General features: G+C 37.3%; 2 protein-coding genes across 3 annotated transcripts; one reads left to right on the top strand and one right to left on the bottom strand.

The window, feature by feature from the left end:
• Nucleotides 1-9663: 9663 nt before the first annotated feature.
• On the top strand, nucleotides 9664-11433 carry LOC130689167 (cleavage stimulation factor subunit 2-like). Of its 2 annotated transcripts, none has more exons than XM_059495993.1 (7): nucleotides 9664-9816; nucleotides 9885-9963; nucleotides 10020-10200; nucleotides 10255-10582; nucleotides 10709-10877; nucleotides 10938-11157; nucleotides 11232-11433. In XM_059495993.1, exons 1-7 carry the CDS (start codon nucleotides 9765-9767, stop codon nucleotides 11346-11348), a joined length of 1146 nt encoding a protein of 381 aa, XP_059351976.1. In that variant the 5' UTR covers nucleotides 9664-9764; the 3' UTR covers nucleotides 11349-11433. The 2 variants fall into 2 exon arrangements, with proteins under 2 accessions (XP_059351976.1, XP_057368181.1); XM_057512198.2 differs by having other exon boundaries at nucleotides 10255-10648.
• An 80-nt stretch (nucleotides 11434-11513) lies between these two features.
• LOC130689449 (WD and tetratricopeptide repeats protein 1-like) lies at nucleotides 11514-14755 on the bottom strand. The gene is made up of 11 exons (XM_057512407.2): nucleotides 14532-14755; nucleotides 14127-14369; nucleotides 13834-14042; nucleotides 13688-13778; nucleotides 13503-13613; nucleotides 13328-13439; nucleotides 12955-13253; nucleotides 12784-12854; nucleotides 12290-12709; nucleotides 12014-12206; nucleotides 11514-11950 (listed from the first exon to the last, which is right to left on the bottom strand). The coding sequence occupies exons 1-11, from the start codon at nucleotides 14595-14597 to the stop codon at nucleotides 11717-11719; spliced, it is 2049 nt and encodes a 682-aa protein (XP_057368390.1). The 5' UTR covers nucleotides 14598-14755; the 3' UTR covers nucleotides 11514-11716.
• Between the last annotated feature and the right edge of the window lie 279 nt (nucleotides 14756-15034).

Raw genomic sequence — 15034 nt, 5'->3', positions numbered from 1 at the left:
TAGCCCGCCAGCATCTGAACCGTTTTGTAATGTTTATTTTATAAATTTGTAATCGCATGAAAAGTAGAAAGTAAATTTTCGAATCTAAAGCACATATTGTCATTGTTAAATTGAAGGTTTTGGAAAAAAAAAACAAATTATGGAAAAGTCATACCTTACTGTTTGATAATGCAATCTTTTTGCTTTATTCTGCAAGAATTACGATCGAATCTGGCGACCAGAAATATACATTTTCTGATTGTTCCACTTAAGTTGTAATATCTCGGGCATTGTATTCGATGTCAATGGCAGCTAAACTGCCTAAATAACAAGGTTGTGTTATGTAATATTTCTCTCAGTTCCTATGTTTTCTTTCTAATGGAGTAAAAAAAAAACTACTAGTCTCACATCAAAACGATGCCGATTTTCGTGATCCTCGTTCAATTTTGAGTAGGAATCAAGTGTTTTTAGCCAATATTCGGATTTGACCAAAAATCGCAAAAGTGGGAAGGCTATAGCCTTTGGTGTTTTTCAATTTTTGAGAATTTGGGACGTGTCTCAGAATTGAATGAAAGTAAGCCATTTTGATCGAAATTCAACGAGGAGTTCAAATATTAAGTCATATTGGGCGAAAGCCAATCGGTTATCAAGTTATTAAAAAAACTATGGTCTCAATGAATATGACTTTTTCCATTTCTATGGTCCTATCTCAAAAACTACTAGTCTCACATCAAAACGATGCCGATTTTCGTGATCCTCGTTCAATTTTGAGTAGGAATCAAGTGTTTTTAACCAATATCCGGATTTGACCAAAAATCGCAAAAGTGGGAAGGCTTATAGCCTTTGGTGTTTTTCAATTTTTGAGAATTTGGGACGTGTCTCAGAATTGAATGAAAGTAAGCCATTTTGATCGAAATTCAACGAGGAGTTCAAATATTAAGTCATATTCGGCGAAAGCCAATCGGTTATCAAGTTATTAAAAAAACTATGGTCTCAATGAATATGACTTTTTCCATTTCTAAGGTCCTATCTCAAAAACTACTAGTCTCACATCAAAACGATGCCGATTTTCGTGATCCTCGTTCAATTTTGAGTAGGAATCAAGTGTTTTTAACCAATATCCGGATTTGACCAAAAATCGCAAAAGTGGGAAGGCTTATAGCCTTTGGTGTTTTTCAATTTTTGAGAATTTGGGACGTGTCTCAGAATTGAATGAAAGTAAGCCATTTTGATCGAAATTCAACGAGGAGTTCAAATATTAAGTCATATTTGGCGAAAGCCAATCGGTTATCAAGTTATTAAAAAAACTATGGTCTCAATGAATATGACTTTTTCCATTTCTAAGGTCCTATCTCAAAAACTACTAGTCTCACATCAAAACGATGCCGATTTTCGTGATCCTCGTTCAATTTTGAGTAGGAATCAAGTGTTTTTAACCAATATCCGGATTTGACCAAAAATCGCAAAAGTGGGAAGGCTATAGCCTTTGGTGTTTTTCAATTTTTGAGAATTTGGGACGTGTCTCAGAATTGAATGAAAGTAAGCCATTTTGATCGAAATTCAACGAGGAGTTCAAATATTAAGTCATATTTGGCGAAAGCCTATCGGTTATCAAGTTATTAAAAAAACTATGGTCTCAATGAATATGACTTTTTCCATTTCTAAGGTCCTATCTCAAAAACTACTAGTCTCACATCAAAACGATGCTGATTTTCGTGATCCTCGTTCAATTTTGAGTAGGAATCAAGTGTTTTTAACCAATATCCGGATTTGACCAAAAATCGCAAAAGTGGGAAGGCTATAGCCTTTGGTGTTTTTCAATTTTTGAGAATTTGGGACGTGTCTCAGAATTGAATGAAAGTAAGCCATTTTGATCGAAATTCAACGAGGAGTTCAAATATTAAGTCATATTTGGCGAAAGCCTATCGGTTATCAAGTTATTAAAAAAACTATGGTCTCAATGAATATGACTTTTTCCATTTCTAAGGTCCTATCTCAAAAACTACTAGTCTCACATCAAAACGATGCTGATTTTCGTGATCCTCGTTCAATTTTGAGTAGGAATCAAGTGTTTTTAACCAATATCCGGATTTGACCAAAAATCGCAAAAGTGGGAAGGCTATAGCCTTTGGTGTTTTTCAATTTTTGAGAATTTGGGACGTGTCTCAGAATTGAATGAAAGTAAGCCATTTTGATCGAAATTCAACGAGGAGTTCAAATATTAAGTCAGATTTGGCGAAAGCCTATCGGTTATCAAGTTATTAAAAAAACTATGGTCTCAATGAATATGACTTTTTCCATTTCTAAGGTCCTATCTCAAAAACTACTAGTCTCACATCAAAACGATGCTGATTTTCGTGATCCTCGTTCAATTTTGAGTAGGAATCAAGTGTTTTTAACCAATATCCGGATTTGACCAAAAATCGCAAAAGTGGGAAGGCTATAGCCTTTGGTGTTTTTCAATTTTTGAGAATTTGGGACGTGTCTCAGAATTGAATGAAAGTAAGCCATTTTGATCGAAATTCAACGAGGAGTTCAAATATTAAGTCAGATTTGGCGAAAGCCTATCGGTTATCAAGTTATTAAAAAAACTATGGTCTCAATGAATATGACTTTTTCCATTTCTAAGGTCCTATCTCAAAAACTACTAGTCTCACATCAAAACGATGCTGATTTTCGTGATCCTCGTTCAATTTTGAGTAGGAATCAAGTGTTTTTAACCAATATCCGGATTTGACCAAAAATCGCAAAAGTGGGAAGGCTATAGCCTTTGGTGTTTTTCAATTTTTGAGAATTTGGGACGTGTCTCAGAATTGAATGAAAGTAAGCCATTTTGATCGAAATTCAACGAGGAGTTCAAATATTAAGTCATATTTGGCGAAAGCCTATCGGTTATCAAGTTATTAAAAAAACTATGGTCTCAATGAATATGACTTTTTCCATTTCTAAGGTCCTATCTCAAAAACTACTAGTCTCACATCAAAACGATGCTGATTTTCGTGATCCTCGTTCAATTTTGAGTAGGAATCAAGTGTTTTTAACCAATATCCGGATTTGACCAAAAATCGCAAAAGTGGGAAGGCTTATAGCCTTTGGTGTTTTTCAATTTTTGAGAATTTGGGACGTGTCTCAGAATTGAATGAAAGTAAGCCATTTTGATCGAAATTCAACGAGGAGTTCAAATATTAAGTCATATTTGGCGAAAGCCTATCGGTTATCAAGTTATTAAAAAAACTATGGTCTCAATGAATATGACTTTTTCCATTTCTAAGGTCCTATCTCAAAAACTACTAGTCTCACATCAAAACGATGCTGATTTTCGTGATCCTCGTTCAATTTTGAGTAGGAATCAAGTGTTTTTAACCAATATCCGGATTTGACCAAAAATCGCAAAAGTGGGAAGGCTATAGCCTTTGGTGTTTTTCAATTTTTGAGAATTTGGGACGTGTCTCAGAATTGAATGAAAGTAAGCCATTTTGATCGAAATTCAACGAGGAGTTCAAATATTAAGTCAGATTTGGCGAAAGCCTATCGGTTATCAAGTTATTAAAAAAACTATGGTCTCAATGAATATGACTTTTTCCATTTCTAAGGTCCTATCTCAAAAACTACTAGTCTCACATCAAAACGATGCTGATTTTCGTGATCCTCGTTCAATTTTGAGTAGGAATCAAGTGTTTTTAACCAATATCCGGATTTGACCAAAAATCGCAAAAGTGGGAAGGCTTATAGCCTTTGGTGTTTTTCAATTTTTGAGAATTTGGGACGTGTCTCAGAATTGAATGAAAGTAAGCCATTTTGATCGAAATTCAACGAGGAGTTCAAATATTAAGTCAGATTTGGCGAAAGCCTATCGGTTATCAAGTTATTAAAAAAACTATGGTCTCAATGAATATGACTTTTTCCATTTCTAAGGTCCTATCTCAAAAACTACTAGTCTCACATCAAAACGATGCTGATTTTCGTGATCCTCGTTCAATTTTGAGTAGGAATCAAGTGTTTTTAACCAATATCCGGATTTGACCAAAAATCGCAAAAGTGGGAAGGCTATAGCCTTTGGTGTTTTTCAATTTTTGAGAATTTGGGACGTGTCTCAGAATTGAATGAAAGTAAGCCATTTTGATCGAAATTCAACGAGGAGTTCAAATATTAAGTCAGATTTGGCGAAAGCCTATCGGTTATCAAGTTATTAAAAAAACTATGGTCTCAATGAATATGACTTTTTCCATTTCTAAGGTCCTATCTCAAAAACTACTAGTCTCACATCAAAACGATGCTGATTTTCGTGATCCTCGTTCAATTTTGAGTAGGAATCAAGTGTTTTTAACCAATATCCGGATTTGACCAAAAATCGCAAAAGTGGGAAGGCTTATAGCCTTTGGTGTTTTTCAATTTTTGAGAATTTGGGACGTGTCTCAGAATTGAATGAAAGTAAGCCATTTTGATCGAAATTCAACGAGGAGTTCAAATATTAAGTCAGATTTGGCGAAAGCCTATCGGTTATCAAGTTATTAAAAAAACTATGGTCTCAATGAATATGACTTTTTCCATTTCTAAGGTCCTATCTCAAAAACTACTAGTCTCACATCAAAACGATGCCGATTTTCGTGATCCTCGTTCAATTTTGAGTAGGAATCAAGTGTTTTTAACCAATATCCGGATTTGACCAAAAATCGCAAAAGTGGGAAGGCTTATAGCCTTTGGTGTTTTTCAATTTTTGAGAATTTGGGACGTGTCTCAGAATTGAATGAAAGTAAGCCATTTTGATCGAAATTCAACGAGGAGTTCAAATATTAAGTCATATTTGGCGAAAGCCAATCGGTTATCAAGTTATTAAAAAAACTATGGTCTCAATGAATATGACTTTTTCCATTTCTAAGGTCCTATCTCAAAAACTACTAGTCTCACATCAAAACGATGCCGATTTTCGTGATCCTCGTTCAATTTTGAGTAGGAATCAAGTGTTTTTAACCAATATCCGGATTTGACCAAAAATCGCAAAAGTGGGAAGGCTATAGCCTTTGGTGTTTTTCAATTTTTGAGAATTTGGGACGTGTCTCAGAATTGAATGAAAGTAAGCCATTTTGATCGAAATTCAACGAGGAGTTCAAATATTAAGTCATATTTGGCGAAAGCCTATCGGTTATCAAGTTATTAAAAAAACTATGGTCTCAATGAATATGACTTTTTCCATTTCTAAGGTCCTATCTCAAAAACTACTAGTCTCACATCAAAACGATGCTGATTTTCGTGATCCTCGTTCAATTTTGAGTAGGAATCAAGTGTTTTTAACCAATATCCGGATTTGACCAAAAATCGCAAAAGTGGGAAGGCTATAGCCTTTGGTGTTTTTCAATTTTTGAGAATTTGGGACGTGTCTCAGAATTGAATGAAAGTAAGCCATTTTGATCGAAATTCAACGAGGAGTTCAAATATTAAGTCAGATTTGGCGAAAGCCTATCGGTTATCAAGTTATTAAAAAAACTATGGTCTCAATGAATATGACTTTTTCCATTTCTAAGGTCCTATCTCAAAAACTACTAGTCTCACATCAAAACGATGCCGATTTTCGTGATCCTCGTTCAATTTTGAGTAGGAATCAAGTGTTTTTAACCAATATCCGGATTTGACCAAAAATCGCAAAAGTGGGAAGGCTTATAGCCTTTGGTGTTTTTCAATTTTTGAGAATTTGGGACGTGTCTCAGAATTGAATGAAAGTAAGCCATTTTGATCGAAATTCAACGAGGAGTTCAAATATTAAGTCAGATTTGGCGAAAGCCTATCGGTTATCAAGTTATTAAAAAAACTATGGTCTCAATGAATATGACTTTTTCCATTTCTAAGGTCCTATCTCAAAAACTACTAGTCTCACATCAAAACGATGCTGATTTTCGTGATCCTCGTTCAATTTTGAGTAGGAATCAAGTGTTTTTAACCAATATCCGGATTTGACCAAAAATCGCAAAAGTGGGAAGGCTATAGCCTTTGGTGTTTTTCAATTTTTGAGAATTTGGGACGTGTCTCAGAATTGAATGAAAGTAAGCCATTTTGATCGAAATTCAACGAGGAGTTCAAATATTAAGTCAGATTTGGCGAAAGCCTATCGGTTATCAAGTTATTAAAAAAACTATGGTCTCAATGAATATGACTTTTTCCATTTCTAAGGTCCTATCTCAAAAACTACTAGTCTCACATCAAAACGATGCCGATTTTCGTGATCCTCGTTCAATTTTGAGTAGGAATCAAGTGTTTTTAACCAATATCCGGATTTGACCAAAAATCGCAAAAGTGGGAAGGCTATAGCCTTTGGTGTTTTTCAATTTTTGAGAATTTGGGACGTGTCTCAGAATTGAATGAAAGTAAGCCATTTTGATCGAAATTCAACGAGGAGTTCAAATATTAAGTCAGATTTGGCGAAAGCCTATCGGTTATCAAGTTATTAAAAAAACTATGGTCTCAATGAATATGACTTTTTCCATTTCTAAGGTCCTATCTCAAAAACTACTAGTCTCACATCAAAACGATGCCGATTTTCGTGATCCTCGTTCAATTTTGAGTAGGAATCAAGTGTTTTTAACCAATATCCGGATTTGACCAAAAATCGCAAAAGTGGGAAGGCTATGCCTTTGGTGTTTTTCAATTTTTGAGAATTTGGGACGTGTCTCAGAATTGAATGAAAGTAAGCCATTTTGATCGAAATTCAACGAGGAGTTCAAATATTAAGTCATATTTGGCGAAAGCCAATCGGTTATCAAGTTATTAAAAAAACTATGGTCTCAATGAATATGACTTTTTCCATTTCTAAGGTCCTATCTCAAAAACTACTAGTCTCACATCAAAACGATGCCGATTTTCGTGATCCTCGTTCAATTTTGAGTAGGAATCAAGTGTTTTTAGCCAATATCCGGATTTGACCAAAAATCGCAAAAGTGGGAAGGCTATAGCCTTTGGTGTTTTTCAATTTTTGAGAATTTGGGACGTGTCTCAGAATTGAATGAAAGTAAGCCATTTTGATCGAAATTCAACGAGGAGTTCAAATATTAAGTCAGATTTGGCGAAAGCCTATCGGTTATCAAGTTATTAAAAAAACTATGGTCTCAATGAATATGACTTTTTCCATTTCTAAGGTCCTATCTCAAAAACTACTAGTCTCACATCAAAACGATGCCGATTTTCGTGATCCTCGTTCAATTTTGAGTAGGAATCAAGTGTTTTTAGCCAATATCCGGATTTGACCAAAAATCGCAAAAGTGGGAAGGCTATAGCCTTTGGTGTTTTTCAATTTTTGAGAATTTGGGACGTGTCTCAGAATTGAATGAAAGTAAGCCATTTTGATCGAAATTCAACGAGGAGTTCAAATATTAAGTCATATTGGGCGAAAGCCAATCGGTTATCAAGTTATTAAAAAAACTATGGTCTCAATGAATATGACTTTTTCCATTTCTAAGGTCCTATCTCAAAAACTACTAGTCTCACATCAAAACGATGCTGATTTTCGTGATCCTCGTTCAATTTTGAGTAGGAATCAAGTGTTTTTAACCAATATCCGGATTTGACCAAAAATCGCAAAAGTGGGAAGGCTATAGCCTTTGGTGTTTTTCAATTTTTGAGAATTTGGGACGTGTCTCAGAATTGAATGAAAGTAAGCCATTTTGATCGAAATTCAACGAGGAGTTCAAATATTAAGTCAGATTTGGCGAAAGCCTATCGGTTATCAAGTTATTAAAAAAACTATGGTCTCAATGAATATGACTTTTTCCATTTCTAAGGTCCTATCTCAAAAACTAATAGTCTCACATCAAAACGATGCCGATTTTCGTGATCCTCGTTCAATTTTGAGTAGGAATCAAGTGTTTTTAGCCAATATCCGGATTTGACCAAAAATCGCAAAAGTGGGAAGGCTTATAGCCTTTGGTGTTTTTCAATTTTTGAGAATTTGGGACGTGTCTCAGAATTGAATGAAAGTAAGCCATTTTGATCGAAATTCAACGAGGAGTTCAAATATTAAGTCATATTTGGCGAAAGCCAATCGGTTATCAAGTTATTAAAAAAACTATGGTCTCAATGAATATGACTTTTTCCATTTCTAAGGTCCTATCTCAAAAACTACTAGTCTCACATCAAAACGATGCCGATTTTCGTGATCCTCGTTCAATTTTGAGTAGGAATCAAGTGTTTTTAGCCAATATCCGGATTTGACCAAAAATCGCAAAAGTGGGAAGGCTATAGCCTTTGGTGTTTTTCAATTTTTGAGAATTTGGGACGTGTCTCAGAATTGAATGAAAGTAAGCCATTTTGATCGAAATTCAACGAGGAGTTCAAATATTAAGTCAGATTTGGCGAAAGCCTATCGGTTATCAAGTTATTAAAAAAACTATGGTCTCAATGAATATGACTTTTTCCATTTCTAAGGTCCTATCTCAAAAACTACTAGTCTCACATCAAAACGATGCCGATTTTCGTGATCCTCGTTCAATTTTGAGTAGGAATCAAGTGTTTTTAGCCAATATCCGGATTTGACCAAAAATCGCAAAAGTGGGAAGGCTATAGCCTTTGGTGTTTTTCAATTTTTGAGAATTTGGGACGTGTCTCAGAATTGAATGAAAGTAAGGCATTTTGATCGAAATTCAACGAGGAGTTCAAATATTAAGTCATATTTGGCGAAAGCCAATCGGTTATCAAGTTATTAAAAAAACTATGGTCTCAATGAATATGACTTTTTCCATTTCTAAGGTCCTATCTCAAAAACTACTAGTCTCACATCAAAACGATGCCGATTTTCGTGATCCTCGTTCAATTTTGAGTAGGAATCAAGTGTTTTTAGCCAATATCCGGATTTGACCAAAAATCGCAAAAGTGGGAAGGCTATAGCCTTTGGTGTTTTTCAATTTTTGAGAATTTGGGACGTGTGGGAAGGCTATAGCCTTTGGTGTTTTTCAATTTTTGAGAATTTGGGACGTGTCTCAGAATTGAATGAAAGTAAGGCATTTTGATCGAAATTCAACGAGGAGTTCAAATATTAAGTCATATTTGGCGAAAGCCAATCGGTTATCAAGTTATTAAAAAAACTATGGTCTCAATGAATATGACTTTTTCCATTTCTAAGGTCCTATCTCAAAAACTACTAGTCTCACATCAAAACGATGCCGATTTTCGTGATCCTCGTTCAATTTTGAGTAGGAATCAAGTGTTTTTAGCCAATATCCGGATTTGACCAAAAATCGCAAAAGTGGGAAGGCTATAGCCTTTGGTGTTTTTCAATTTTTGAGAATTTGGGACGTGTCTCAGAATTGAATGAAAGTAAGGCATTTTGATCGAAATTCAACGAGGAGTTCAAATATTAAGTTTATTTTATAAATATGTAATCTCATGAAAAGTAGAAAGTAAATTTTCGAATCTAAAGCACATATTTTCATTGTGGAATTGAAGGTTTTGGAAAAAAAACAGAATTTGTGGAAAATTCGGGTTGTTCTGTCGAGCTTATTTTCAAGCCCAACAACTTGACGCAAATTGTATACCACTTGGAATTATATAAAAATTCCACGTTATCCTCCTAAATAACACAAAATTAAACACTACAGCACTTTGTCTAAATTCCTTCCATCACTCTGGTCTTAGATATTGGAAGTTTAGAGTTTGGAACTTCGTTTTTTCTAATTTCTTTCATTGGCAATGTTGCACGCATAACGGTGTTCGGTTTTTCTTCTGTAGCTATTGTGAATTTGATGATTTTCGCTTCTAAAAGTTTCCTTATATTTTTCTGCTGGTACTAACATTTTCTCAGAATGGCTACTGATCCCCAGATTGTGATTGACAAATCATTGAGATCCGTGTTCGGTAATTGCCACATACATAACTGTTGTTTGGTGCACATTTTGTTAACCATACCTATCCCATATTTACAGTCGGGAACATTCCTTATGATGTCACAGAAGAGAAATTGAAAGATATTTTTAGCGAAGCAGGGCCAGTTGTCTCTTTCAAGTAATTTTTCTCTTGCAAAACACATTTGTTTTATTCTCTGATATATTTGTGTTTAGGATTGTTTATGATCGGGAAACTGGTAAGCCAAAAGGTTATGGATTTTGTGAGTACCGGGATCAAGAGACAGCTCTCTGTGCAATGAGAAACCTTAATGGCTATGAAATTGCTGGCAGGACGTTAAGGGTGGATAATGCATGCACAGAAAAGTCAAGACTTGAAATGCAAAGTTTGATGCAGGTGAAATCTTTCCAATATCATGTACCGGAATTTTACAGAGAATTGCAATTTTAGGAAAAAACTACTGAAAGTCCTTATGGAGATGTAGTTGACCCAACACAAGCTCCTGAAATGATTTCCAAGGCTGTTTCATCTCTTCCACCAGAACAAATGTTTGAATTGATGCAGCAAATGAAACAGTGCATTCAGAACAATCCGAATGAAGCACGCCAGATGCTTCTCCAAAACCCGCAACTTGCTTACGCCCTGCTCCAGGCATTGGTTGTTATGCGTGTAGTTGACCCCAACAACGCGCTCAGTATGCTGCAAAAGGGTCCCGGCCAGACCGACGTGGGAATGGGAGCACAACACTTCGCAAAAACACCCAACTTTCCAATACCAAGTAATGAACCTTGGGTAGCAGGCTCGGGTTCTAGACAAGCACTTCTTGGAGATCGCCCTTTTGCTGGTACCTCGTTAACCCAGCATCACTGGCGATATATGAATAATTTTTCGTTTTAATATTTAGGTCAAGATTTGGATTTGCGTCATGCTGATCCTCGAATGGGTCGAGGTGACCATGATCTGCGTGTCCCACCAGCTGCTCCCATGCCCGCAGGAGGAATAGGAATGCAACCAACTATGCAGCAACAGCAGCAACCCATACGTCCACCACAAACGATGCCCGAAATGGATTCGTAAGAACTGAATTAATTCACAGATTCTAGTACGAATTTTACCTCACAATCGCACTTAAGGAGGCGTGACCCCCGTTCAAGTGGTCCAACAGGTCCACGTGATCCGCGTGCAGGCATGAGCAGGCAGGGTCCAGGTCCTGGAGTGCCTCCTGTCCCTGTTCCTCAGCCAAACGTTCCCTCGGCTTTAGCTGGTGCTGCACTGAATGCCCAGACAGCAGCTGCACCTACAGCTGGAGCTATTGGTCGAGCACTGGGTCCAGGGACGTCAGATCAAGAGAAGGTATTTATAAAGATGATATGGCATTTTAACGAATGCGATATAAATTTTTATTATTCAAATTTTTTTTTTCATAGGCGGCTCTTATCATGCAAGTCCTCCAATTATCTGACGAGCAAATTGCGTTACTTCCACCAGACCAGCGCCAGAGCATCATGGTGCTCAAGGAACAAATTGCTAGAAGCTCACGTTAATTCGTCCGATCTGCTTTTTAACGAGATAATCGAAAGATTTAATAAATGCAAGCAATGAATTACCAATAGCAAAATGAAATCTTCTCATCCGCATTTAGGCTTAAATCTTCGGCCAAAATTAACAGAGAGGAAACCACAGGAGAAAGGAAGACTACTAAAACAACCTGTTGATGTATCTTGCATTTAACCGGGGCTTCGTTATGTTTGCCGATGTGGGTTCAACATGTTGTACAGCGAATTACGATGTTGCTAATGGATTATGTAGCATCATCAAGACCAGAGAAGAATCTTAAAATTTCCAACAGTTATAGGGGGGAAAAAACGAAGCAACAAACTTACCATTGATTAAACAAAAATATAAGTACATGTTAACTTTGCCGACACTGAATGGCTGCGCGAGAATCTTCATCTTGGTCGTCGCCCGGTGATGAGGCTGGACGGCGAGGGCGAACTGTAATATCCGGCATGGCGTCTTCAGCCGTGGCACCCATATTCATGAGGAAAAGCTCGAAAGGGTCGGCGTTCATGCGTCGTTGGTTGGCCATGGCTGCCGATTCCGCATCGTGCACAACGCTGCCCAATCGATCTTGGACGGCTCTTTCCTGAAATAATGCTCAACGTTATCCAGAAACATGTTTGGCTAAAGACAACGAGAGAGGTAAAACCTGTGGTAAGGGCGACCAAATTCGAACCACGGAATCAATGCCCGACGTCGCTAACATGCAGGTGAACGGATGGGGCTGGAGGCAGTTGACGATCGATTCGTCACCACGTAGAACTCTTTCAACTATTCCAGTGTGGCGATCCCAGATAAAAAAACAACCATCGTCCGATCCAGCTAGAATATACTGTCCGTCACTAATGAAAATAATAGTCAATATCGAATAAATATATGGTTAAAACAGAATGACTAGGAAAATTACGTGTTGACCAAGACTCACTCTCCGAAAAAATTTGCTTCTTTAATGTCAGTTGTGGTATTGCAGTGACCGCAATAACGACTGGTGTAGTCCCAGTAACGTGTTCGCCAGATTTTTTCATTTTCCGTAATGCTAGATGAAGTGTCACCGTCTTCCAACAAATCTGATTCATCATCCATTTGCCTGCGAGCAGTCTCTCTTTCTGTGCGCTGCTCCTGTAGTTCAAGTTTTTTCTGGACTTCGAGATGTAGTTTGTTGTGCATGGAGCTGTTTGCTTGTTGAGGAAATTTTTCCTTGAATAATTGGAATGCCTGGTCTGCCAACCGCGGTTGGCCAAGATCTAGGAGACATCGCGCTAATCGATGAAATGGTTTTATTTGATTAGGATCGATCTTTAAAGCAGTGACGCAGTCTCTCAGAGCAGCATAAGTATCCCCATCCCTGTAATAAGAAAAACATTAGGTTAAAAATCGACTCCGTTTAAAAAAAAAAAAAAAAGGCTTAAATTTATGTACCAATTACGTTTCATGCAAGCTGCAGCGCGATTGCTGTACAGCACCGGTGAATTCGGTGCCCTCATCAGCGCCTGAATATTTTATTAGATTTATTTTATTTTATTTTTGTTTCTTGTTTTTTTTTTGTAAAATCAAAAGAGTATGCAATCAATATCTATATTGTCAGATTACCTTGCTGTACAGCCCGATGGCTGTGGTGTACTGCCGTTGCTGGAAGGCGGCATTGGCCTGTATTTTTATTTGTTCTATTTCCGGTGGTAAAGTGACGATGTCAGTTCCATTGAAAGGTTCTTTGTCCAAAAGAGGCACTTGAGTTATCGGAAGTTTGGGGGTTAAACAATCATACAAATAAATCTGTTCGCCTCCCAGATTTGCCAAAATATATCGACCTGACGCGTCGAAAGTCACGTACGTGGACGCCAGTGAGCGAAAGCGGCGTCTATAGTCATCCAACTTTTGTGGTAGATGACCTGGTATTTAAAAACAAATTATAAAGAACGTTTCGAATGAAAAATATTATGCATCAGACGCTAGTTCCACTTACCTGGAGCAAAATATTGAGCACACCCAAGAGGAATCGCAGAGCGGCTTTCCTCACTTTGTGAACTAGTTACGAGAGAGTACTGTCTACCCCGGTTCGCTCTCTCGGAGCAAAACTAGAGGAAAAATGCCAACTCAATTGGGAATCATAAAAGATTCTAACAAGAACCCTTAGTTACCGGGACTGATGTGATTTTAATCATCCGTCGATCATATAGACGAATAAACGGATCATTAGCCCCAACAACCAATTGCTCAGTTCGAACAGGGTTAATAGCAATAGATTTCACCTGTGAAAGTTGAGATTGAAAGTGATAAATACGTTGCAAGAAAAAACTGATCGAAAATAGGAATAAAATCATACTTCGGCTTGCTTCCCTGTATGGCTTAGTAAATTAATCAAAATGTTGGACGGGCCGTTTGTGCAGGCGTGAGGCATTCTCAAATCGAATTGCCTATAGAACTGAACTCTGTTATTTATCCTTCTTTAACATTAGTGTATGGTCTCACATCACTGTTCCATCTTCGGCCCCACTCCAAAGTAGGTATGGAACATCAGGAGCTGTGGCCAAACGCTTGACGCGACCAACGTGACAGTTGCATTGCAGGCTAGTCTGAGGAGTGGAATTTATTGCTGAAGCATGTTCAACCCAATGAATTTTGACTCTTCCATCCCCAGCTGCACTAGCCACTAGACCATCTTTCGTTTGGGGCATGAACTAATGACATCAAAGAAAAATAACTTTAACATGACTGCCTCAGTAAAATCAACACAAACACAATCATTTTTCCAGCTTACATACCTTTACTGAGAAGATATTGCCTTGATGGCCTGTATCAATAGAAGCAATTTTTCTCTTCAGAAATGGATTCCAAAGAATGATGTGAAGATCATCTGAACCAGATGCTAGAACCGAACCATCTTTGTTCCACTCGAGGCAGTTAACACAGCCACTGTGACCACTAAGTTCATAATCCAATCCAAGCCTATCTATCAAGCTTTTCATAGACGACAATTTTGGCTGGTATATTGGTATCAGGGAGTCCTGTGTTGACAATGTGATTTATGAAATTTTTGCATGGTTTGCAAGATGTGTGTTTGCAAGCAGTTCCATTTTTGAATTCTAGGGTCATACTCTAGAATTCTTAATTGCTCTGGTCTTACACTGCAATGACAGAATTATTTAAATGGTTTTTAAATAACTTACATTTATTTCTTTGGATTTCAGATAATGTATCACTAAGGGATTACTGAGCCTTTTATATTGCTCCATGTTTAGGCTTAGTTACCAACTCAAACCTTACGTATAACCTGACAATTTTAGGACATTTTCTGACGAAGAAAGCAAAGAAACTTTAGAACGACCAGCAGTCGTCTTGAATTGTTGTTGTGTGTGCAGGCTGTTGGAATTCTTCCAGCTGTGTCACGAAACAGTAAACTATGCGGACCATGCGGACGAAACATTGCGCGACGATCAGTCGCAAGTGGGATAAAGGTAAAGAATGAACCCTGCGGACTACGATATCACACCCTCAGTATGCATTAACAAAAACAAAATGAATGATAACTAACGAGTTAACTGTGCCCTAGAGCCATAAAAACCCTTAAAAGTAAAAAAAAACTATTCTTTTACACGTGCGATCTTCATAGACAATGTTTTGAGTTTTAATAAGGAACGATTATTCGTTAAAGGGGCGCAAGCGCCATTTG

This window comes from Daphnia carinata, chromosome 7, assembly GCF_022539665.2.
Source record: "Daphnia carinata strain CSIRO-1 chromosome 7, CSIRO_AGI_Dcar_HiC_V3, whole genome shotgun sequence".
NCBI lineage: Eukaryota > Metazoa > Arthropoda > Branchiopoda > Diplostraca > Daphniidae > Daphnia > Daphnia carinata.
Note: the sequence above shows the minus strand (reverse complement) of the source record. Positions and strands in the feature narration are given on the sequence as shown.

Excerpts from the sequence above, each read along its gene's own strand:
- LOC130689167 (XM_057512198.2), top strand. The coding sequence starts at position 9,765 with ATGGCTACTGATCCCCAGATTGTGATTGACAAATCATTGAGATCCGTG. Across the intron at positions 9,964-10,019 it reads GGGCCAGTTGTCTCTTTCAA|GATTGTTTATGATCGGGAAA; the intron begins GTAATTTTTCTC and ends ATTTGTGTTTAG. Across the intron at positions 11,158-11,231 it reads GGACGTCAGATCAAGAGAAG|GCGGCTCTTATCATGCAAGT; the intron begins GTATTTATAAAG and ends TTTTTTTCATAG.
- LOC130689449 (XM_057512407.2), bottom strand. The coding sequence starts at position 14,597 with ATGGAGCAATATAAAAGGCTCAGTAATCCCTTAGTGATACATTATCTG. Across the intron at positions 13,440-13,502 it reads TTAAAATCACATCAGTCCCG|TTTTGCTCCGAGAGAGCGAA; the intron begins GTAACTAAGGGT and ends TTTTTCCTCTAG. Across the intron at positions 13,254-13,327 it reads TGCTCAATATTTTGCTCCAG|GTCATCTACCACAAAAGTTG; the intron begins GTAAGTGGAACT and ends TTTAAATACCAG.